The sequence below is a fragment of the Marmota monax genome, unplaced genomic scaffold (genome assembly GCF_021218885.2).
Source record: "Marmota monax isolate L192 unplaced genomic scaffold, Marmota_monax_Labrador192_F-V1.1 WCK01_AAM20220418_F8-fsc01025, whole genome shotgun sequence".
Classification (NCBI taxonomy): domain Eukaryota; kingdom Metazoa; phylum Chordata; class Mammalia; order Rodentia; family Sciuridae; genus Marmota; species Marmota monax.
Window position 1 is genome coordinate 49,472 of NW_026694806.1, and position 23,739 is coordinate 73,210.

A 23,739-nucleotide genomic window follows, 5' to 3' on the forward strand; every position below is an offset into this window, starting at 1 on the left:
TACAAGCAGCCTGTGATCAACCCACTGGCTAAGAATTTGCCTCTGCTGTCTTCCCCACATCCTCATTTGATCATGAGCCACATCTGCCAGTCAAGATCTTGATTCATGATGTTAATTTTGTGCCATATTTGCCCTTACATGAATCCCTGCACATAACTGGGGTCAAGGGTGACAGGTGCCCATGCTCAGCAGGACCCAGAGGAGCTCGAGCATCTCCTGCTGTATGGTCAAGCTGCAGCAGGTGGTCCTGTGGTGGAAACCCTGTGCACACAGAGCCCCACGGGGCAAGGAGCAGGGAAGGCATAGCCCAGGAAGTGGAAGGAGGAGGCCGAGTCAGCCAGCCCATCCAGTCTCGGAGCCAAGTTCATAATAGTACTTCAAATGCAGGGTTAGACACTCTTTTGGCTTTCTGCCTTATTCTATTACAATTCCGTGTTTATTATCAAACCTCCTACTTGCCTTTGTATTGTGCTTATTAAGTAAAACTGCAGGTTACACCTTCCTAGTAAAATTTCCCAGTGGAATAGGTCAGTTGAGTTAAACTTTTGCCTGGACAACTACAGTCAAAAATTTTTTGTTGTTGTTGTTTTTCATTAAAAACATACAGCACAGAACATTAGTCTTACATCTTTCTTAGTCTTAAAAAATATAAATATAGAGGGATAATTTATACAGGATGTATAGGTATGTACACCTTTAATATGCATATGATAAATTGGGAACAAGTTTATGAAACTTGAACTTGAAGGAAACCTGCCTTTGGGGGCTTTTGAAGAAGGCTCTGTGCCCTCAGGCAGCTGCCGCAGTTCCTGGAGCGGGAGACTGTCGCCCCAGGTCCTCCTGACCTGATGCAGGCGTTGGAAGAGGGCCTGGCCAGCTCACTGTTTCCTCTCCACTGGCTGCTGGAGGCAGAGTTCGCTCCCGGCAGAGACGATGGGCAGGCTGCTTTCAAGCTGGTGGCTGATGAGGTGGCTGATACTGTCAAAGACCCTGTCCTTCGTCCGGATCTGTGCGGGAAGCAAACAGAAAGTTGAGCATGTCCCATAGACAGAAGAAAAGAAAACACGCTGTTTCCAGAGCCACCATCAGAATTGGCCCAAGGGCAAAGGCCTTTCTGGGACTCGGGAATCCCAGACCTCAGAGATGCTGTCTACCAAGACCCTGGTCACTAAGTGCAGCTGGTCCATTCAGTCCATTTCATCTGCCCACCCCTTGGAGACAGAGCCCTGAATGTCCAGCACACTGCTCCGTGGACCCTGTCCACCTTGTTCCTTCCATCCGGACCACACTGGGGCACAACCTTTTCCAAACTCTGCAACCAGGGCTACCACGCCTCTCCGTCTCCATCCCCTCCCTCACAGAAGCTTCTGCCCAGCCTCCCTGCACGGTACCGCTGGGGTCTAAGGAATCCTGTGCCCTTCTCGCCTACAGGCACAGTTGTTGCCTGGCCTGGAAGTTCTTCCACCTGAGAACCTGGCTCAGCCTCAGCCTCAATGACAGAACCTCCAGGTGGCCTCTCTCCCTCCACACCTCCCAGGCCGGGCCCCAGCGCATATATGCTGCCCTCACAGGGTGGGCCTGGCTGAGACAGGAGGGCCGTGCTCCGTGTTCCTGGGCTTTCAGTTCTAGAGTTGAGCACAGTGTGTGCCCCATGAACTTTTCCTGAACATATAAATGGGAGGTAGAAGAAGGGTTAGCACCTGTTCTGCTCACTGGCCCATACTGTGGTCCCACAGTGATTCCAACATGCTGCCAAAGCTGAGCACTGCCAGGAGGTGTCTGCGGTACACAGCTGGCCAATGCCAGCACATAGAACAAGTCGTATATTTACTGTTAAATTAAATAAAAGGGTCAATTCACTGAATTCCTATAAATACTTGCTAGCACTTCAATCTGGCTCCTGCCTGGGAAACTTGCAGCCCCTAGATCCATCTGTGTGGGTCCCCAAGTGGCACTAGAAATGCCAGGGCCTGATTAAAACCACCCAGCCCCTGGGACAAACCTAGGCTCCAGACACCTAAAAAGACGCTACCATAGTAAGGACACACTGAATGCTCACCCCGGACAACTGTGCAGAGCTCTGCGTGGCAAAGAGGAAATTAAAATGGAGAGAAAAGCTTCATTCTTATCAGTCTACATAGGCATATATTTAAAAAGAAGAAGGGTCTAAGATCAATAATCTAAGCTTCTACCTTAAGACACTAGAAAAAGAAAAGAGCAAATTAACCTAAAGTAAACAGAAATAAAGACTGAAAATGAGAAATCAGTGAAATTGAAAGCACGGAATCAATAGAGAAAATCAGTGAAACCCAAATATTAACAGAATTGTTGAGCTATTAGCAAGGCTAAGGAAGATGAGCAGTGGAGGGACAAAAATCACAAGTAAAAATGAAAGAGAATCACTGATCCCATGAACATTAAAAATATGATAAGGGAATACTGTGAACAACTCTATGCCCATGAATTTGATGAACCTACATGACACAGTGGACCAATTCCCTGAAAGACACAATCTGCTAAAACTCACATGAGAAGAAATAAATGATCTGAATAGGCCTACCTCGTAAAGAAATTGAATCAATGGTTAATAACCTTCCTCAAAAGAAAAAAAAAACAGGCCCAGATGGGTTCACTGATGATTTCTTTTTCTTTTCTTTCTTTTTTTTCAGAAAGCTTCAAGTTTTTTTTTTAAATTTTACTATTATTTTTTTTAAAATACACAACAGCAGTGGAATGCATTACAATTCTTTGTGGAAAATTTATACTAACTTTCTAAAATGTCTTTCAGAAGATAGAATCAAAGAGAATAATTCCTGATGCATTCTATGAAGCCAGCATTGCCTTAATACCAAAACCTGGCAAAGATATTATAGGAAAACCATAGAACAGTATCTCTAGTGAACATATATGCAAAAATCCAAAAATATTATCAAATCAAATTCAACAATGTATAAAAATGTATACGTCACAACTGAGGGATTTATTTCAGATGTTTAAAGTTGGCACAAAATTAAGAATCCATATAGTATTTATTACATTAACAAGTTAAAGAAGAAAAAAAAATCTCGTGACAATATCAATAGATACAGAAAAAGTATTTGACAGAATCCAACACCCTACATGATTTTTTTAAAAATCTCTCAATAAACTAGGGATAGAAGGGAAGATCCTAAACTAAAAACCTACAGCTAATATTATAACTAAAAGTGAAAAACCAAAGTTTTTCCAGTAAGATCCACAACAAGGCAAGGACGCCCTTTCTCACCATCCTTTTCAATATCATACTAGAAGTCCCAATGTCTTGCTCAATACAATAATACAAGAAAAGGTATTCATATTGGCAAGGAAGAAGTAAAACTACATTTGTTCACTGACTCATGATTATTTCTTAAGAAAATCTGAAAGAATCAACAACCAAAAAAACCCCTCCTTCAACTAATAAGCAATTATAGTAAGGTTGCAAGTTACAAGGTTAATACACAAAATTCAATCACTTTCCTATATATTTGCAATGAAAGCATGGAGTTGAAAATTAAACTACAATACCACTTACATTAGCATCCCCCGAAATGAAACATATAAGTATAAATCCAACAAAGCATATACAAGATCTATAGGAGGAAATCTATTAAAGTCTGATAAAGAAAATCAAAGAAGAACTAAATATGGAGAAGGTATACAAGGAATTCCAAGGTATTCCATGTTTACGGATAGGAAAAGTCAATGTGGTCAAGATGTCAGTTCCTTCCAAATTGATCTCTAGATTCAATGCAAAATCAATCAAAATCCTTCCAAGTTATGTAGTATTGGCCAACTTTTTCTAAAGCTTATCTGGTTGGGGGGAAAGATCCAGAGTAGCTAACACAATACTGAAAGAGAAGAATTTGGAGAATTGTCGCAATTCAACTTCAGGAGTTACCACAAAGCTGTAGCAACCAAGACACTGTGGTATTAGTCGAGAATGACAAATAGATCCATGGAACAGGACAAAGAGCCCAGAAGCAGATCCACAAACATTGTCAACTGAATTTTAACAAGAAGCCAAGGAAACACAAGAGAAAAGACAGTATGGACATCTGTATTGTTATGGATAGGATATGAGTCCCCCCCGCCAAAAAAAAAAAACTCACATGTAAGACAATGCAAGATATTCAGAAGTGAAATGATTAGGTTATGAAAATTGTAACCTAATCAGTGGATTAATTCACTGATATGGATTAGTTGAGAGGTAACTGTAGATAGGCGGGGTGTAGCTGGAGGAGGTAGGGCACTGGGGGTGTGCCTTTGGGTGTTATATTTTGTCTCTGGGGAGTGGAGCTCTCTCCCTCTTCCTGTTGCCATGTCCTGAGCTGCTGTCCTCTGTCATTCCTTCCACCATGATGGGCTTGATCTTGGGCCCAGAGCAAGGGAATAGGCTGATCATGAACTGAACCTCTGAAACCGTGAGCCTAGATAAACTTTTCCTTCTCTACATCTTTCTTGTTGGGTCTTTAGGTCACAGCAATGAAAAAACTAAGCAAAAACACAGAAAAAAATACAAACAGTTAATTTATCTAGAGACAGAACTTAGACTCTTTCAAACATTAACTCAAACAATATTACAGACTTCACTGTAAACCAAAACACTAGAAATTCAGAAAAATGGCATTCTAAAGGAACCTACGGTAAAGGAGCTGCTCTCTGAGGCTGAGTCAAGACATGGGTTCTGTAGCCGCAGGATGATACAGAGGGATTGTGGGAAAGTGCCGGAAGGCAACGCCAAGAGCCAGCAACCAGGTGAAACCCAGAAAACCAGTTTTTGGATTAGAAAGAGAATTAATAAAAAAAAAAAAACAAAAAAAAACTAGACTGCACCAGAGCTGGCACATCATGGCCCAGAGGGAGGGGAATCTTTGCTCCCATAAGCTAAAAGAAAGTTTCCCAGGGAATTTAAGAAAAGTAGGCTCTTCTGTCCAGCAAGACCACAATCTCAGCAGAAAAGACACTCTGACCCCGAAAAGTGAGCAGGTGCAGGAGAGACCTGGCACGTCCCACCAGATCTAGTGAAAGTGGAGAGGCAGCACCACCTGAGAAAGCTTCGTTATTTTCAACTTTCTGCACAGAAAATTAGAAATCTTGTAGCTTTCTTTCTCTTCCCCCCCTTCCTCCCTCCCTTCCTTCCCTCCCTCCTTCCCTCCCTCCACTGTCGTGGTCTTTTCATGCACCCAAGACCCAGTGGCCACCCAGGCTTTATTTCTCACTGGATCAGTGGGTGCTCAAGCCATGAGTCAATCTGGGCTCAGGAGTGATACTGGGTGGTGACAGGAGTCACCGCTGCCATGGATCAGTCTTCAAAGAAGAGAAAAGAAAAGGGTGTTTTTATTTGAACAAGGGGCAAGGCTGACAAGGTATGGCGGTGGGTGGGGTTGGAGTCCGTGGGAAGCTGCTGCCTGAGGCAGCCCCTGGCAGGCTGACCACCGCCCCCAGGCCCGAGAGAGTGTGCGGAGGGTCTGCCGATGCCACCTGGGCACTCCCCACACACTCTCCCCAGCACAAGGACCAGCCCTCTTGGGACTGAGGGTGCAGTACAGTGCTGATGAGTACACAGGCCACCCGAGGGACCCTGCCAACCACAGGGCCTGCTAGAACTGCCCTCCCATCCAGCACACAGACTCCCCAGCAAGACGGCCCAGTTTGGGTCTGAGCTAAGAGAGAACAAACAGCAACTTAACTGTGTCACAAACCACCTTTTAGCTTAGGGGCCCTAAAATCAAAGCCTCAGAGAGAAGTTTCTCCATTTTCAAACACCTCAGCAAGGAGAAAACTAAATGTTTTGTTTTTTTTTTTAACTATTGTTGTTGCATTAGAAATTTTGTATAAAGTATTTTCTTGTGTCTTACTTTACTATGTGTTTTTTCATAGGTCTATCCAATTTTGTGTATTTTTTTCAATTAATTTGACTGTTTTTCTTGACAACTCTTCTTCTTTCTCATCCACATGTGTTCCCTTCTCTTTATCCTTCTTCTCTCCTCATTTTATCTGTTTCCATTCCCTCCCACTCTCTTTCTTGCCTTTCCCCCTTCTTCCAGTATAATTTAGCATTAAGTGTGCCACCATTAATGCCTAACTCTGCAACCTATTCTGTACTCTTTCTAACCCCCTTTTCTCATTGGTTAGTAGAGTTGTAGAATTATTCTGTTTCTAAATGTATGATGCTATAATTTCTGCTCTTAGGTTTCCACTGTCACTTATCCTCTTTTCTCAAAGCCGGGCTAGTGGTACAGCTAAGCACCTTCATTACACTGATTGGATGCTTTGAAACTAAGAAATAAACTCAGCTCAGAGTTTATGGTAAAGAGATAACTGCCTCCTAAATAAGAAGAGGAGGAACATCACAACAGATGCAAGAACAACAGAGAATGTCCAAAACCAGGAGGAAACAAACCCCTGAGACATTTCCAAAAGTTTATAACCCCCCAGTCACTCAATCCACAGATATTGAAGTGATAAAATGCTGGGTGGTGAATTTGAAAAGCTGATTGTTAAAATGACTGACCTGTGAATTAAAAGAAGATCTCAGGAATGAACCCAGAGAGCAAAAACAGGATATGAATGAGCATTTCAATACAGAGACAGAGATTCTGAAAAAGAAACAATCAGAACCCTTGGGAATGAAAGACGTAATAAGTCAAGTAAAAAACTCAGTTGAAAGTCTTGCCAACAGATTAGATTAAGTAGAAGATTACCTTGGAGCTCGAGGACAAGGGAGACAGACTTGAACATTCGGATGGTACTGAAGAAAATAATAAGAAACTATGATCAGAATAGATGAGAACTCTGGGACAACATTAAGAGACCAAACGTCAGGCTCACAGGTACTGAGAAAGGAGCCGAGATACAGGTCAATGGCACTGGCAGCTTATTCAGAGAACTAATAGCGGAGAGTATTCCACACCTTGGGGTTTAGATGGATATCCAGATACTGGAGGAATTTAGGATCACAGACAGACAAGACCAGAAAAGAGCCTCTCCATTATACATTACAATTACAATGCCAAAATTCCAGGAAAAAAAGAAATAAGTTTAGAAGCTATAAGAGAGATAGCCAGGTTATATTTAAATGAAAATAACAGAAAATTTCTCTGAAGAAATCCTTAAGTCCAGGAGGGCTTGGAATGATGTATTTCAAGACTTGAAAGAAGAAAAACAAAACCAAACACACACACACACACACACACACACACAAACCCCTGCCAATCAGCATTTCTATATCCAGCAAAAGTCTCCTTCAGAATCATAGAAGAAATAAAAGCCTCCCAAGGTAAACATAAAGTAAAGGAGTTCATGACTAACACAAGAACTCAGGAAAGGATAGATTTCATCAGAATAGATAAGCAATTAGGATTGAAGCAAGCATTGAAAATAAATCAAAATGACAGGAAGTGATACAGACCTATCTACAATAACACTGAATGTAAATGTTCTAAATTCTCAATTAAAAGACACAGACTATCAGACTAGATTAAAAAACAAGACCCAAATCTACATTATCTGCAAGAAACACACTTCATAGGTAAAAACATTCACAGGCTGAAAGTATAAAGATGGAAAGAATATTCCATGCAATGGAAACTGCAGGAGGATCTCCTCAATCTGACAAGGAAAACTTCAAACCAAAATTAGAAGAGCCAAAGAAGATCATTATATACTGGCAAATGAAACAATCCAACAAGAAAATATAACAACAGTAAATATTTTTGCCCCCAATATAGGTGCACCTGATTACATAAAACAAATGTTATTTGACATAAAGTCTCAGACAGATTCCAATACAGTAAAACTGGGTGATTTCAGTACATCTCAATCACAAATAGATAGGTAATTCAGACATAAAACCAGCAAAGACACTATAGAGTTAAAACATAATTTAACTCAAATGGACAAAACAGGCATCACAGAATATTTAATCTAACAACAGCTCAATATGCTTTGTTTTCAGCTACCCATATAACCTTTGCCAAAATAGATCATAATCTAGGCCACACAGTAAGTCTTAACAAATACAAAAAAAAAGATGAAATAATTCCTTGCAATTTAGCAGATCATAATGAAGTTAACAGTCAACAGCAAGAAAAACATAGAAACTAAACAAACAAATGGAGACTGAACAATCTACTTTTGAATGATGAGTGGATCATTAAGAAATAAAAGGAGAAATTTAAAATTTCTTAGTATCAAACAAGAACAGAAATACAACATACCTAAATCTCTGGAATATGGCAAAGCCAGATATAAGAACAAAGTCAATTGGAATGAGTGTCTCCTTAAAAACTGAGAAAGATCCCAAATAAATAATCTGCATGTCAAGGTGTTAGATAAACAAGAACAAACTGTTTGGGTCTGTAAACAAGTCAAGATGGCGCCTGGCATTTTGCCAGAGGGAATGGTTTGTGAAGTAACGCCAGGGAGCCATTAAGATGATAGAGATTCCTTAATGACTGACTGCTGTATCTAATGATGTTAAGCTGTGTATAATTGTTAAGATGATGAGGGTTCCTTAATGACTGATTGCTGTAACTGGTTGATGCTAAATTGAAACAAGCTGTGTATTTAGTTATGTATATATACCCCTGCTGTCCTACAATAAATGGCTCCCACTGCGTCAACCTTCACAAGTTGCTCCTCACTCATCCCCCGACTATTTTGCCCAGCCAGCCGGGCTGCGGCAACAAACTATTTTCAAAACCAGTATAAGCAAAGATATAATAAAGATCAAAGCTAAAATTAATGGAATAGAGAGTAAACAGATAATAAAAAGGATAAATGAAACAAAAGAGTTGGTTATTTGAAAAGATAGACAAGATTGACAAACCCTTAACCAAGCTAACCAAAAGAAAAAGAAGAATAATGCCATTGTGCCTCAGATTTTCCTATGAAACATAAAGGGGGGGGCGTTTCCAAACTCAAAGCCACTATCCCTCTGATGGCCAAACCAGAAAAGGACATTTCAAGGAAAGAAAACTACAAACCAATATCCTTGACAAAGATAAATGCAAATATTCTTAATAAAATCCTAGAAAATTGAATTTTTTAAAAAAACACATTACAAAGATTAAACCCCACGATTGGGTTGGTTTCGTTCCAGGGATGCCAAGACTGTTCAACATAAGTAAATCAATGAACATAATATACCACAGAAATAGAACCAACGGCAAAATGAGGATCATCACAGGAGATGCAGAGACAGCCTGCAACAAAATTCAACAACTATCTGTGATGAAAAAAAAAATTTTAAAAACCCTGAAGAGTCTAAAGACAGGAAAGAACTTGCCTTAACATGGTAAAGGCTGTATAAGACAAACTCAAAGGCAGGACTATAACAAATGAAGAAAAACTGAAGGCCTGTCCTCTAAAATAAGAAACAGGACAAGGAAGTCCACTCTCACCCCTCCTATTCAATATGGTACTTGAAGTTTTACCAGGGCAATCAGGTAGGAGAAGGAAGAAAAGGGGGTTAAAAACAGGAGAGGAAGGAGTCCAATTGTTGCCGTTGGCCAATGAAGTGATCTTTTACTTTGAAGATCCTAAAAGCTCCACCAGGAAATTTCTAGAGCTGATAAACAAATTCAGCCAAATAACAGGATACAAAGCGAACCTAAAAAACTAATATCTTTTTTACACACCAATGATGGATCTGCTGAGGAAGAAATCGGGAAAAGAATTTCATTCACAATAATGTTAAAAACATAAAATAATTTGGAGTAAACCTAATGAGAACTAAAAGACCTTTATGAAGAAAACTACAGAATATTAGAAAAAGAAATCAAAGAAGACGCTAAAAGATTGAGAGACTTCCCATACTCAGGTGCAGGCAGAATGAATATTGTTAAAACGGCCATACTGGGCTGGGATTGTGGCTCAGTGGTAGAGCGCTCGCCTAGCACAGAAGGGACCCGGGTTCGATCCTCAGCACCACATAAAAATAAAGGCATTGTGTTGTGTCCATCTATGCCAAAAAATTAATTTTAAAAATGGCCATAGTACCAAAAGTGATTTACAGATTCAATGCAATCCTCCTCCAAATACCAAAGATATTCTTCTCAGAACCAGAAGAAAAAGAAAAAAAAAAGAACAGTCCTAAAATTCACATTCAGGCTAGAGGCCTCACAATACCTGAGTTCAAAGGACACTACAAAGAACAGTAACAGAAACAACTCTCTCTGGCATAAAAACAGACACAGACCACTGGAACAGAATAGAGGACACAGGGACATCCTCACACAGCCAGTCTTCTGGTTCTTGATAACACTTCAAAAAATTATGTTGGAGAAAAAGGCAGCCTTTTTAACAAATGGTGCTGGAAAACTGTACATCCATATGCAAAACATTGAAGCAAGATCCCCCTCACACCCTGCACAAAGACAACTCAAAATGGCACCAACATATAGACATAGGTGGCAACTTCCTCTCTAGGACTCTCATAGCTCAGGAAAAAAATACCAAGAATCAATAAATGGGGAGGCATCAAAATAAGAAGTTTCTGCACAGCTAGGGAAATGACAGGGTGAACAAAGAACCTAAGGAATAGGAGGAAATCTTTGCCAGCTACTCCTCAGACAGAGGTTTAATATCAAGAATGTATATAGCACTCAAAAATCGCAACACCAAACAAACCACCCCAAACAAATTACCCATTAATTAAATGGGCAAAGGAACTAAACAGACACTTCTCAAAAGAAGAAATACAAATGGCCAACAAATATATGAAAAAGTGCTCAACATCTCCAGCCATCAGGGAAAGGCAAGTCAAAACTCCACTGAGATTCCTTCTCACCCCAATGGGAATAGCAATCATTAACAATACAAGGAAAGTGTGGCATATATACACAATGGCATTTTTTTTCAGCCATAAAGAAGAATTAAATCATGCTATTTGCAGGGGAATGGATGGAACTGGAGTAGATGATGTTAAGCAAAATAAGCCAGATTCAGAAAGATAAGTACCATATGTTTTCTCTCTGGAGAGAAAAGGGGGAGAAAGGGGGTCTTATGAAAATAAAAGAGAGACTGCTAGGGTGGAGAAGGGGCTCAGGAGAGAGAAGAGGGATGGGAAATGGGAGGGACAGGGGAATGAAACTGATCAAATTATATTACATGCATGTATGACTAAGCCACAATGAAGCACACTCTTGTATAATCAATATGCACTGATACATTAAAAAAAAAACATTATAAAAGTTTTAGAAGATACTACAAGAAAAAATGTAGACAACCTTGGGTTTGGCAATGACTTTTTAAATACACTACAAAAGGCACAATCCATGCAAGAAAGAATTGATAAACAAGACTTCATTAAAATTAAAAAATTTCTGCTCTGCACAAGACACCATCAAGAGAACGAGAAGACAAGCCCCAGACTGGGAGAAAATCTTGGTGAAAAATATATCCAATAAAGGACTGGTATCCAAAACATACCAAGAACTCTTAAAACTGAGCAATAAGAAAATAATCCAATGGGGTAAAAATGGTCCAAAAACCTGAACAGAGTCAGAGAAGATATACAGATGGTAAATAAGTATAGGAAAAGATTTTCACATTATAGGTCAACAAGGAAATGCTGATCAAGATATCAACGAGACACTATTACATCACTCCTGTTAGAACGGCCAAAATCCAGAACACTGACCACAGCAAATGCTGAAGGAGAAGAGGAGCAACCAGAACTCTTACTCGATGCTTGTGGGAATGGTGGTGGTCAGAAGTGCCTGGTGGTGGAAGATGGTAGGGGGAAGCCTTTTGCTCTCTGTTGGTATGTATGAGCCTTCCAAGGACAGGTGGGGGTTGGGGAAGTACACAGTGGGAGTTTGAGTGATCCATAGAGCTACAGGCCTGGTTTGACCTCACATATTTTGCGCTGAACTTCCACGCCCTTGCAACAGATGGAGGCCACCAGACCAGCCCTTTGGAATGCTAATTGCTAACAGAATCATGTTTGTAACTTTTGTTCTAACTGTAGGGGAAGTACAGTGGTTCTTCAGCATCCAAAGGGTTGATCCAAAGGGATGCCAAAATCCATGGATGCTCAAGTCCCTTAACATAAAGTGGCACCGTATTTGCATATAATGTATATATAGCCTCCTGTACACTTTCAATCATCTCTGGATCACCTATAATATCTATGACCTTGTAAATGCTATGTAAATTCTCATTATATTACATTGTATGATGATAATTTTAAAAAGGTCTGTGCATGTTTAGTAGAGGTGCACTTTTATCTTCTGAATATCTGCAGTTGGTTGAATCTGCAGATGTGGAACACATGGATATAGAGGTCATCACAGTCCATTCCAGCTTTAAAATTGTGTCTCAGGAGCTGGGCCACCAATAGAACATCTCTCATCCCTGTCCGAGGGGCTCTCCCCATCTCCCAAATTGGCCCCACCTGTGGAAGCCCAGGCTGTTGTGGGCTGAGTGTGACCTCCATGAGTCCTCCAGGTCACCAGCTGGTGAGTTACTAAAGAAACCACAAAGAAGTCTTCATTCAGCCGCTAAACAGGGGGTGCTGGGACCACCGCACTCAGTGTCCCCAAAGCCATCCGTCTCTACAGATCCCTGAGTGACCACAGATAGCACCCATTCCATTCACAGAGGGGAGGACCCCTGTCCAAGGACACCAGCCAGGAAAGGTCACAGCTGTTCCACAAACGAACTCCACATTTTTGTAAAACTCCACAAATCAGAGCAAAGTTGGAGAAGAGGAGGAAGTACAGGCAGGAAGTGCACAGTGGACTCTCCCGGGGGGGGGGGGGGGGGGGGGCCTCTCTAGGTCCAAAGCAGAGGCCTAATGCTCACCTGCCTTGGGCCCTCCCAAGTGAGGCTCCTCCAGCTCCTGCAAGGTGGAAACTGTGTGCTTCTAGTGCCCCCTAGTGGCTAGAAGGGCAAAATGGTGGGGGAATTTGAAAATCTCCAGTTGGAAGGTTCCTTCAACATTTGTTTAGTATCTAGAAACATTTTCTTCTTAATCATGGAACAACTTTGTCACACAGAACCTTATGTGGACACCTAATGTGCAAAATCCAGGAAGAAGGCAGGAGGGACAGGCCTCAGAGCACTCCCAGGACTTGGAGATGGATCTTCTCACCCAAGATCTTAAATGGATAGAGAAGTCCTACAACTGGTCAGAGGTGTCTGCCATAATCTCCGTATTTTTTAATAATCAATAAAGCACAATGCCAACAACAGGAGACAGCACACCTAGATTACCCACTCCTGTGTTTCAGTGATTACACAAAGCAATTCTGCTGAACAGAGAACTCTACCCCTATCCCACCCCCACAACAGAGATGGACCATGATTTTATCAGAATTAGACCCCCTTCTGAAGCCCCAAGCAGGAACCTGCATAACCTCAGGCACTGCCCAAAGGCCTTGACCTTCTCTGGGGACCCAGACTTCTGGGGATGCAAGAAGACCAAGATGCAGGGGTGACGGGAGCCACCCCTACCCCACTGCCTAGTCTAGGACAAACAGCAGTGGAGGTTAGGCACATGGCCTTCTCCATGCCCATTGTGTCCGCCTCGCTGTGGTTCTTTAGCTGAGCTTGCCTTCTTAGGGAAGGAGTGGGCACAGGCTTTCTCAAAGTGACCCATGCCATCCTGGAGTGAGAACAGCCAGGGTCTTAGACACAGCCAGCCACCTGTGTGGTGAGATCTGATTGGTCTTCAGGAGCAGCCAGTGTGATAAGGTCTGTCAGCGTGGTCTCTGAGCTGCTTATGATTTTTCTAATCATTTCAGGAAGAGTCTGAAAGTACAGGAAACTCAGATTCTACAGACAAAAATTGAGTGCGGTGGGAAAGAACCAAGTCCCAGGTATCCAAAAGGCTGGGTTTATTTGGGACCAAAGATTCCTGAGAGCCAGTGGAATAACTCAGAAGTGGTAGGATATTAAAATAACTCTGGGTGGAGGAGGCTGCTCACTTTGTGGCCACTGGTAATGAAGAAGAGAGACAGGGAAGGGCTGGGATCCCAATCTTCCCTCCAAGGGCATCCCCCTGCCCCCACCAATGGCCTCACTTCCTCCCACTAGGCCCAGCCTCCTAGAGGGTCCACTACCTCCAATAGTGCCCAGCTTTGGACTAAGTCTTTAACACACAGGGCTTTGGAAGACATTCCAGATCCAAACTGTCGCACTGCCTGTTCTCACCTACCTTCCAGAAACTTAAATAGAAATTAATATTTCAAACTTCATTCACCCACACACCTAGATTACCCACTCTTGTGTTTCAGGGATTATGCAAAGCAGGACAGGATCAGAAGGGATTGCCATGCAGGAGAAAGGTCACTGTGCTTGGGCTTGAATGTTTATTCTGCTAATGGCTCTGTTCTTGGCAACTTACCTAACACATCCTTCCTTCTCTTTAAAAGAGTGTGTTAACTAGACCCAGGTTCCTCCACTCGAGTGACATGCACCCTGTTGGTCTGATGAAAGCTCATGCTGGTGACCCCTCACTCAGGATTTCTGGCCCAGCAGGTCTGGGCAGGCTCTGACAATCTGCATTTCTGAGCAAGTTCCAGATGGTTCCAAGCTGCTAGACAGGAGAGCCACTCTAGAGACTGCTGAACTAGCATAAGGGCTCAAAGTCCTGTCTACTTCGTTTTGTGAACTGGAATCAACACACCTGCCCAATTCATTCAGTCCCTCCCGGGATCCAGAGGGAACAAAGGGTCCTTCTCCACTGACAATGTGAACAGCCTGGTGGTCCCAGCCCTTTCTTCCTGGGTGCACCATGGCACCCGTGCATGAAGCGGGAGCTCAGGCACATGTGCCATCTTCCTTGCCCATGACTCCCATAAGAAGCATTCTGCTCTTGTGACAAGTGACAGGAAGACAGTTTTGAGTACCTGCTGCATCCTGGCTAGTCCCCTTCTAATGGTGCCCCTGATGGCAAGGACATGACCTTTCTGTGGAGAGTCTGTCATGTGTCCTACTTTACAGATAGGACTGTTGTCATCGTGACAAGATTAATATACACTGAGCACAGGGCACGGCCTCTGGGGAGTGCTCAGGACGTGGTCACTATTGCTTTTCTCTTACCACACTTGGCACATTAGCCTTACCCTGGATGGGATGTGTGTCCTAGGAAGATTTCAGGCAGGAAGTGACCTGAGCAGGTAGGTGGTGGGGAAGAAAGGACAGCTTTCTGGGTTATTTGGGAGCCATTTGATGAGCATTTGGAAGAGGAGCACACAGAGACAGGATGGGGCAGCTGAGGCTGCCTGCCTGGACTGGGGGAAGGACTCCAGAAGGCCCTCTGGAGCCTGGAGTGAGGAGCAAGCTCCCTTTGCCTGTGGCTGGGCTTGCGTTACCCTGCAGGCAGGCAGAAATCCCACTTAAGGATTTCTCACTAACAAGTACACTCAGTCAATGACAAAATGATTGCAATGACAAAGGGTGACACCAGCATGGGCAAAGCTGCCCTGATGAAAACCTGGGTTCCCTGGGAACAGCTGGCACATGCCGCTGCTGCCCTTTCTGTAACTTCCTGGCTTTGGATGGATCCACTGGGGGGCCCCTGCCCCCACCCAAGATCCAAGGGCCTGAATCCAGACTAACGAGTTGGGACACAGATCAAACCCAGAATCACTTTCCTGGATCCAAAATGAAGATGCGGCCCAGGTCCTTCCAGGAGGCAGTGGCTGGGCCACAGGGCTGACCGCACCCTCCCTCCCCCTGTGACAATGTCAGGAATCCAGCCTGAGACCTTGTACATCAATTGTTCGCACCCTCCTCCCCTGCCCCAGGAGAGCACTCAATTTTCCCCGATTGTGAGCTTGAGTCTCTGCAGGGGTGTGGAGGGGTGGGGGGGTGGGGGGCCTGATGTTCACCCCTCCCCTGCTTCCCTGGGCTCTCTGAACAGGAGGTCCTGGGAAGAAGGAATTGGTCTTGTTCCCTCCCCAGCCCCATTCCTTCTGGTATAATTTCCCAGGTACTGAGAAGACCTCATCATCCCAAATTTTGCCCAAGAGTCTGCAAAGTCTGTTTCTGACAATAGAGAATATAAGAAAATAAATAAGTAAAAACAAGAGAACCGACGCTGGTGATCCAACAGGAAATTCATAGAAAACTATCACCAATCAGATCCAGAGGAGAGAATTGGTGGTCACAGTATCTCCAACCTCCCCCGGGGACTGGACGCACTGGCCCTGGCCATTTGCATCATTTCAGAGAGAAGGGGGGGAAGCTCCTTAAGTACTGAATGAGGAAGATGCTAGAATTTAGTTGTTTTTGTGTCTTTCATTTTGCCTGAGTTTGAAATCCTTCATAGAATATAACAGGTATGTGGAGCCCTGAGAATTCAGGATCAGTTAGGTATTCCCCTACTCCCCCTTCCTATACCCAGTAAAATGACAAAGGAAGAATCAACTTCTAAAAAGAGAAGGAGGGGAAGAATGTGGGCGATGGGCTAACAAAAAGCCAGAAGCCTGCTGAACGCCAGGAGGAGCCACCTAGAATGTGGACGGAGCTTGGGTCATCGTCCCTCAGGGGAGGGGCCCTACCACTCCCCTGCAGTGGGCTGCAGACACAAAACCCAGCCCCTCCCTCCTTGCCTCCTTACAGCCAGACTAGCACTTTATGTTTAGAGAAGAGGTCAGAGAATATTTATTCAGAGAAATCAAACCTGCTGCCTGGGAAGAATTAAGCCTGTAGGAGAACAAAGGGGACCCCAGGTAGAAGCTCTTGAGAGGTACCCAGCCTCAAAAGTCCCAGGCCCCCCCATGTTTTTCTAGTCTAAGAGGCAACGCCCCTGCATTCCTCCCCTCCATCCTTCCTCCCATCCCAACACACACACACACACACACACACAATCTCAGTCATTCTTCTAAAGCCCGGGACAGATTAGAGGGAAGGAGAACTGTTTATCATAGCAGAGGAGACCAACCCCGGGGTGATCAGCCCAGCCTCTCTCCCTAAACCTCGCAGTGAAAGCAGAGTTAAGATCAGATTCATGACCATATCATTACAGAACATGAAGGGAAAGAAAAAGCTAAATATTTTCAGAAAAGAATGTCACCACAAGGAATGAAGACTCAAAAGAGCCACTGTTGCATGGAGCGTATCCTGGGGTGTAGCCCAGTGGTAGAACACTTGCACGGCAGGCACCAGGCCCTAGCACTGCATAAAAAAATGATCATTAAAGAAAACAAAAAAACATAAGCACTGTGAGAAGAAAGACCATGGTGAGCAAATCAACACCTGCCTCAGAAGATGACTTGGAAAACAGAGCACAAGAATTGAACTCATATTAATAGTGTGAAGAATCAAAAAGATACTGACTGCACCCTCAAAAGAATAAGGTGCATCAAAATTAAACAGAGGACAAAAAATCTTTTAAAAATTAAATATGTAATCTATAAAATGATATGAATATGAATATATGTAAAACATGCAGAGATAGATAACATAACATTTATGAGGTAGTCAATAAAAGCCCCCAGAACGTAGAGAAAAATATCAAAGAACTAGAAACTTAAGAGAAAGGATGAGTCCAGGAGGACACATTTCTCATCTATATGTTCTGGGAGGAATTGATGTAGAAATCAGGAAATTTATCAAAGAAATGGTTCATGAAACTTGCTCTGATTTACAGAGAAACATAAATCTTAAGATATAAAGAGTTATCAAGTTTCCAGAAAACAGAATGGAAGAAGTTCCACACTTAAAAAGCTAAATGTTTTCCAGGAAAAAAAAACAACGTAACCACAAGGGTAAAGACTCAGATCAGTCATACTATGACAAACCATTCTGTGAATCAAAAGTGACTTAAAAACACATTTTCAGACTTGTGAGAAGGAGAAAGTCTATTTGCTGCACCTGTTCTGAGAAAGACAATCAAGTAAGCAATCCAATAAAATGTGACTGAATGCCAAGAAAGAAGAGTTGGGAAAACAACACACTGAAACTCACCCAAGGTTCAAGGAAAATATGTCTCTAGGGTGAGGAATTCACTCAGAAACACATTAGTCCACTTCAGAAGAAGTCTGTCTGTCTTCATGTGTGTTCCAAACAGGAGAGGGGATGAGCATGGTGCTAAATAACAGTGACCACATCGAGAGAAAAACAGCTTTCTTCTCTCCAGAAAAGCACATTTAGAAACTTCAAAATTAACTTATTGAAAAAGCAGTTGCATGAAAGAGTACATATATAATGCAATGTTGGGCCTGACATAGAGGAATGTGATATAACATCTTTGCCAATAATCGCACAAAGGGAGTGGGTTCCAGTAAATCTAGTTTGGCTGAGAAAACTTCAGATGGTAAAATAATAATTATACCATATATTGTTGGGCTTGTAATGTTAATATATATGGTATGTATGGCAATAATTCCTCACAAGGGAAAAAGAACAGGGCTACATAGGAGGGATGTTTCTGTAGATCACAAGAATTAAGCTAGTATAAATTTGAAGGTAATTCTGGCAAGATAAAATGTATATGGAACAATCACTTAAAAAGATTCAAAGGCATAATGGAAAAATGATTAAAAAGGAAAAGGCAAAACAGAAGGTACTAGGGAATAAAAATAATCAACTTATGTGCACATGTATAAAAAGTGGTATGATAAATATCGTGATTATGTACATAATGTACCAATAAAAAGATATAATGTATTGATCAGAAAAAATTAAAATGCTACATTATAAAATATTCACTTAATGCAAAGGTAAAGAAGGAATAGGGAACAAAAAAGACATGAGACCTGTAAAATACAAAAAAGTAATACAGCAGATGTAAATCTAGTCATATCAATAATGATGGCATTAAATGTTAGTGAATGGATACAACCATGCAAAGGCAAAGATTATCAGAATATATAAGGAAAAATCATGATCCAATTAAATGCTGTCTGAAGGAGACATGTTTTAAATCCAAAGATACAAGCAAATTGAAAGTACAGGGTAGAAAGGGATATATTATGCAAATAGCGGCCTTGAGAAAGCTTGAGTGGATATATTAATACTGGGCTTCCAAACAAAAAATGTTACTACAGATGAAAAAGAACATTTAATAAAAGGTCACTCTGTTAGAGGACATGCAATCATAAACATATATGCACTCAATTACAGACCACCAAAATACATGAAGCAAAACTAACAGAAATGGAGAAAGAGAGACAAGTCAACAATAACAGAGACTTCAATACCCTATTTTTAATAATGGGTAGAACAACAAGGCAGAAGACCAACAAGGAAATAGAAGACCTGAACAGCCCGAAAAATCAATTAGACCTATTTGGTATTTATGAAACACTACATCCAATAATAGAATATGCATTCTTCATACATGAATGTCAATTTGATATTTAGATAAAATGGAAAAATTCCTACACAGGCACAAACTATCAAAACTGACACATGAAGAAATAGATAACCTATTGAACTATAATGATGAAGAGAATTAGTACTCAAACTACCCACCACAAAAAAAGCTAGGACCAAATGACTTCACTACTAAGTTTTGCCAAGAAACTAAGGAAGAATTCACCAATTCTTCACAAACTCTTCCAAGAAATGAAAGACAAGACACTTCTGAACTCACTTTGTGAGTTCTGTAATACCCTGAGAGCCAAAACCACAAATAATAATAATAAAACCCTACAGATTCCCTTACACATATGTGTTGCGACCCCTCGCCAGCAAGGGAAAAACACGACACAGGATTCTTCTTTCAGCAGTTTATTCAGGCCTTGATTCAAGTATCATCTTCTAGCGACCCCCCGCCGAGCGCCCAAGCACAGCCTAATAAAGCCTCCCGCATACCAATCCCAAGCTGCCACGTGGATCTTTCTCATAGGGTGGTCAGGGATTGCGTGCCAACTCTCCATAAAAGGAGTTGTTTATCACAGGCCACAGTGGAAGCCGGCGCCATCTTCTAATGGCGGCCACAGTCTATAGGAACGGCTCACCACACATATGGATGGGGAAAATCCTCAACAAAATACTGGCAAGCCAAATCTAGGAAATAATAATAAAAAAAATATGCATCCATGCCCAAGTGGAATTTATTCCAGGAATGCAAGAGTTAACATCTGAAAATCAGTCAGCATAACACAGAAATTATAAATCAAACACACACACAAAAAAATTAACTCAACACAGAAAATAATTTGACAAAATTCAACACTACATGTTTAAAAAGAAAGACTCAGCAAACCAGAGGTAAAATGATTTTTTTCAACCTGATAAAGGGTATACACAAAAATCCCAAAGCTAACATACTTAATTGTGAAAAACTAGATGTTTTCAGTAACAAGACAAGAAGTCTGCTCTTGCTACTTCCATTGTAGTGGAACTTGTAGCTAGGGTAATTAGGTAATGCAGAGAAATAAAAGATGTCAAAGCTGGAAAGGAAAAAAAAAACTCTGTTTGCTGATAACATGATCTTTACATAGAAAAACTATCTAAACTATCCATTAAAATATTAAAACCAATAAATGGCTTCAGCACAAGTTTGTAGGATACAAAATCAATATGCAAAAATCAACTATGTTTCTATACACTTGCAATGAATAGTCTGAAAATGAAAATGAGAACATTCATAAGAACCTTCTGAAATAAAATACTTAGAAGTAAAATTAACAAAAGAAGTGCAAAAACCTATCCTCTGTAAACTAAAAATATTGTAAAAAAAACTAAGAAATATATAAATAGGTGGGAAAACATGTCTCTGTCATGGTTTGGAAGACTTAATTTTTAAGACACCACTATTCCCCAAATTGATCTATAGATTCAATGTAATTCCCATCAGAATTACAACTGACCTCTTTGTAGACATTGACAAGTTATTCTAAAGCTCATATGGAACTGCTAGAAACCTCAAATAGCCAAACAACCCTGAAAAAGAATAACAAAGTGGGTGGACTCACCTTTCCTGATTTAAAAACTTTCTGGAAAGCAATGGTAATCAATATTGTATGGTATGTCACAAGGATAGACATCCAGACCCAGTGAATCAACTTGAGAGCCCACAATACAATTATACATCAATGATCAACTGATTCTTAGTAGTGGTTCAGGGAAAGAACAGTCTTATCAACAAATGATGGGAAGACAACTGAATATTCACAAGTAAAAGAATAAAGGTGAACCATTACATCACACTGTATATACAAATTATCATAAAACAAATCAAAGGCTTAAATGTAAGCATTAAAACTATAAATTCTTTGAAGAAAATATAGAGGTGAATCTTTATGACCTTGGATTCGGCAAAAGACTCGGGTATGACATAAAAAACCTGAGCACAAAAGAAAAGATAAAATTGATTTTGTCAAAATTTAAAACTTTTATGCTTTAAAGGACAGCATCAAGAAAGTGAAAAGATTACCTGCAGGATGAGAAAATAAATAATGACAAATTATATATCTGATAATGGACTTGTCTCTAGCATATATAAAGAACGTTTAGAATGTAATAATAAAAGATAATCTGATTAAAACAAATGGGCAAAGGATATAAACAGACTTTTCTGTAAGAAGGATATGGTCAATAAGAAAATGAAGAGTTGCTCAACATTATTAGTAATTAGAAAAATGTAAATCAAAAGCACAGTGAGATATAACTTCCTACACACCAGGATGGGTAGAATCATAAAGGGAGGTAAATTGTTGGAGAGCTTGTGGAGAAATCAAAGCCTTTATATGGTGTCAGCTGGAGTGTAAATTGGTACAGTCACCTTGGAAAATTGTCGGGCAGTTTCTCAAAAAATAGAGAAAAGATGGAGTTTCTCAAGAAATCTCACCCAGCAATTCCACTGCTGGCTATATATCAAATAAAAATGAAAAAGCTAACCCTAACTATAAAAATATTTATAGCAGCATTATTACTAATAACCAAAATGTGGAAACAACCTGAGCATTCATCAACAGACGAATAATAAAACAAAATGTGATCTACCTATACAGTGGGTATTAATTATTTAGCTATAAAAAGAAAATATATACTAGAGGTTGGGTGAACCTTGAGAACATTATGCTGATTGAAAGAAGCTGGTCACAAAAGTTCACAGGTTACATTGTTATGGGCCAGGCTAGACGGGCAATGACCAAACAGACCCATTTTACCCTGAGACTCCATATCATGTAAGAAGTGCTTCTCCCGTGGGAAAGCCCCTCCTCTGTACCCATTAATAGTTACTTAGCATAGTACTTGGCAACACAAAATAGCAATTCTTATACAATGTAAAATTGTTCCCTTTGGTTTCTACTTTTCTTGGGCAGTGTATCTTGTCAGAGTTTGACTATCTAGACGCTAGTAACCATTCTCTAACCTGTTCTCAACTAGGGTCATTTTGACCCACTGCCCTTCTGCTTGCTTGCTGCTATGCCAACCTGGAAAGTCCCATGGGAAATACCAACGGTACATTGCATTGTCTCGCTGACTGCCCAGTCCGGCTTCTGTACCTGCTTACTTGCAGCTACGTCAACCCAGATGTGGTTTTTGAATATCCTAAAATGCTCAGGCTCGGGGCTGTTCCTTGAGAGACAGTTATGGGTCCTGTGGGAAGCAGTTGCCAGCCGGGGGGCTAAATAAAGACTCTTAAATTTAGACAAAACTAGGACTTCGTGTGTTTTCTGAGCGACCTGCTCCACAAGAATATTATTTATTCATATTAAATTCCAGAATGGAAAACCTATAGGGATAGAAAATATTCCTAAAAGGCCTGTGTGAGTGAGGAGAATTGGAGGTCAGTGGGTTTTAGCTCAATCGGATGATGTTTCTTTTGATGGTGATAAAAATGTCCTAAGATTGACATTGGTGATGGATGCAAATATGAATGAATTTACTGAGAACCATTTTACTAAAAAGCAAATATACTAAATACCCATTTAAAATAAGTATGCTATGTAGATTAAATTTCAATAAAGTAACAGTAAAAAAAAAAAAACCCTCTACCTCCCAGTTTACCAAAAATACAGGAAAAAGAGACAAAGGAACAAATTAAATAATGTCACAAGGAAGCAACTACCAACTGCAGGGTATTCTACAGACAAAAGTGCAATTTAAAAAAAAATCACTGGTAATAGAAGAAAAACAGAAGGAAAGCTGCCATACAATAAAATTGTGTCAAAAGACAACAAAATTCAAATGCATACCACATTTGGATGCTGATTCCAACAAGTTCATAATAAAAAGAACATCTCTGAGACAACTACAAAAAAATGAATACGGGTTGGGTATTGGGTCACGCTGATGAGTTATTTTTAGTTTTGTTGGATGAACAATGACGTTGTAGAACTGTTAGGAAGGCTCTATAGGTGAACATGCATGCTGAAGTTATTTATGGGAGACATGGCAAGGGGTAGGCTTTGTGCACACTACAGAATACTGTGAACATGCCCTCTTTTGTCTTCCTTTCCACTCTTTTTCTTTCTCTAATGATCATTCCAAAAGGGAAGCAGGATATCCATGCTTTGGAGAGTGGAGGTAGCCACTCAGACCCACATGGGGTTCAGACAGTAGGAAGAGAGGGTGCCCAGTGTAGAGCGGACCAGCACAGAGTATCCGAGGTCAAGTGGAGGGAGGGGAAAGCATCTTTGCCCAGGAGAAGGCTGCACAGCCAACGTGGGATGTCAGAGTCCAAAGAGGGAAGGGGACATCTGGGTGAGAGAGGGACTGATGTGGAATGTTAGAGCATGGATAGGGTGAGAGCCCCAGAGGGGACAGTGGGACAGGAGCAAGGGTCTTCCAGAGGAGGGGCTTCCA

At 41.2% G+C, this 23,739-nt stretch overlaps 1 protein-coding gene across 2 annotated transcripts in view; it reads right to left on the bottom strand.

The window, feature by feature from the left end:
- Window positions 1–583: 583 nt before the first annotated feature.
- Window positions 584–23,739, bottom strand: part of LOC124080057 (SHC-transforming protein 3-like) — a 46,601-nt gene continuing 23,445 nt past the window's right edge. For both annotated transcript variants that reach the window (XM_058573098.1, XM_058573097.1), the window contains exon 5: window positions 584–1,007. In XM_058573098.1, the coding sequence (XP_058429081.1) occupies window positions 879–1,007 (129 nt within the window). In that variant the 3' untranslated portion in view covers window positions 584–878. The remainder of the gene's footprint in view (window positions 1,008–23,739) is intronic.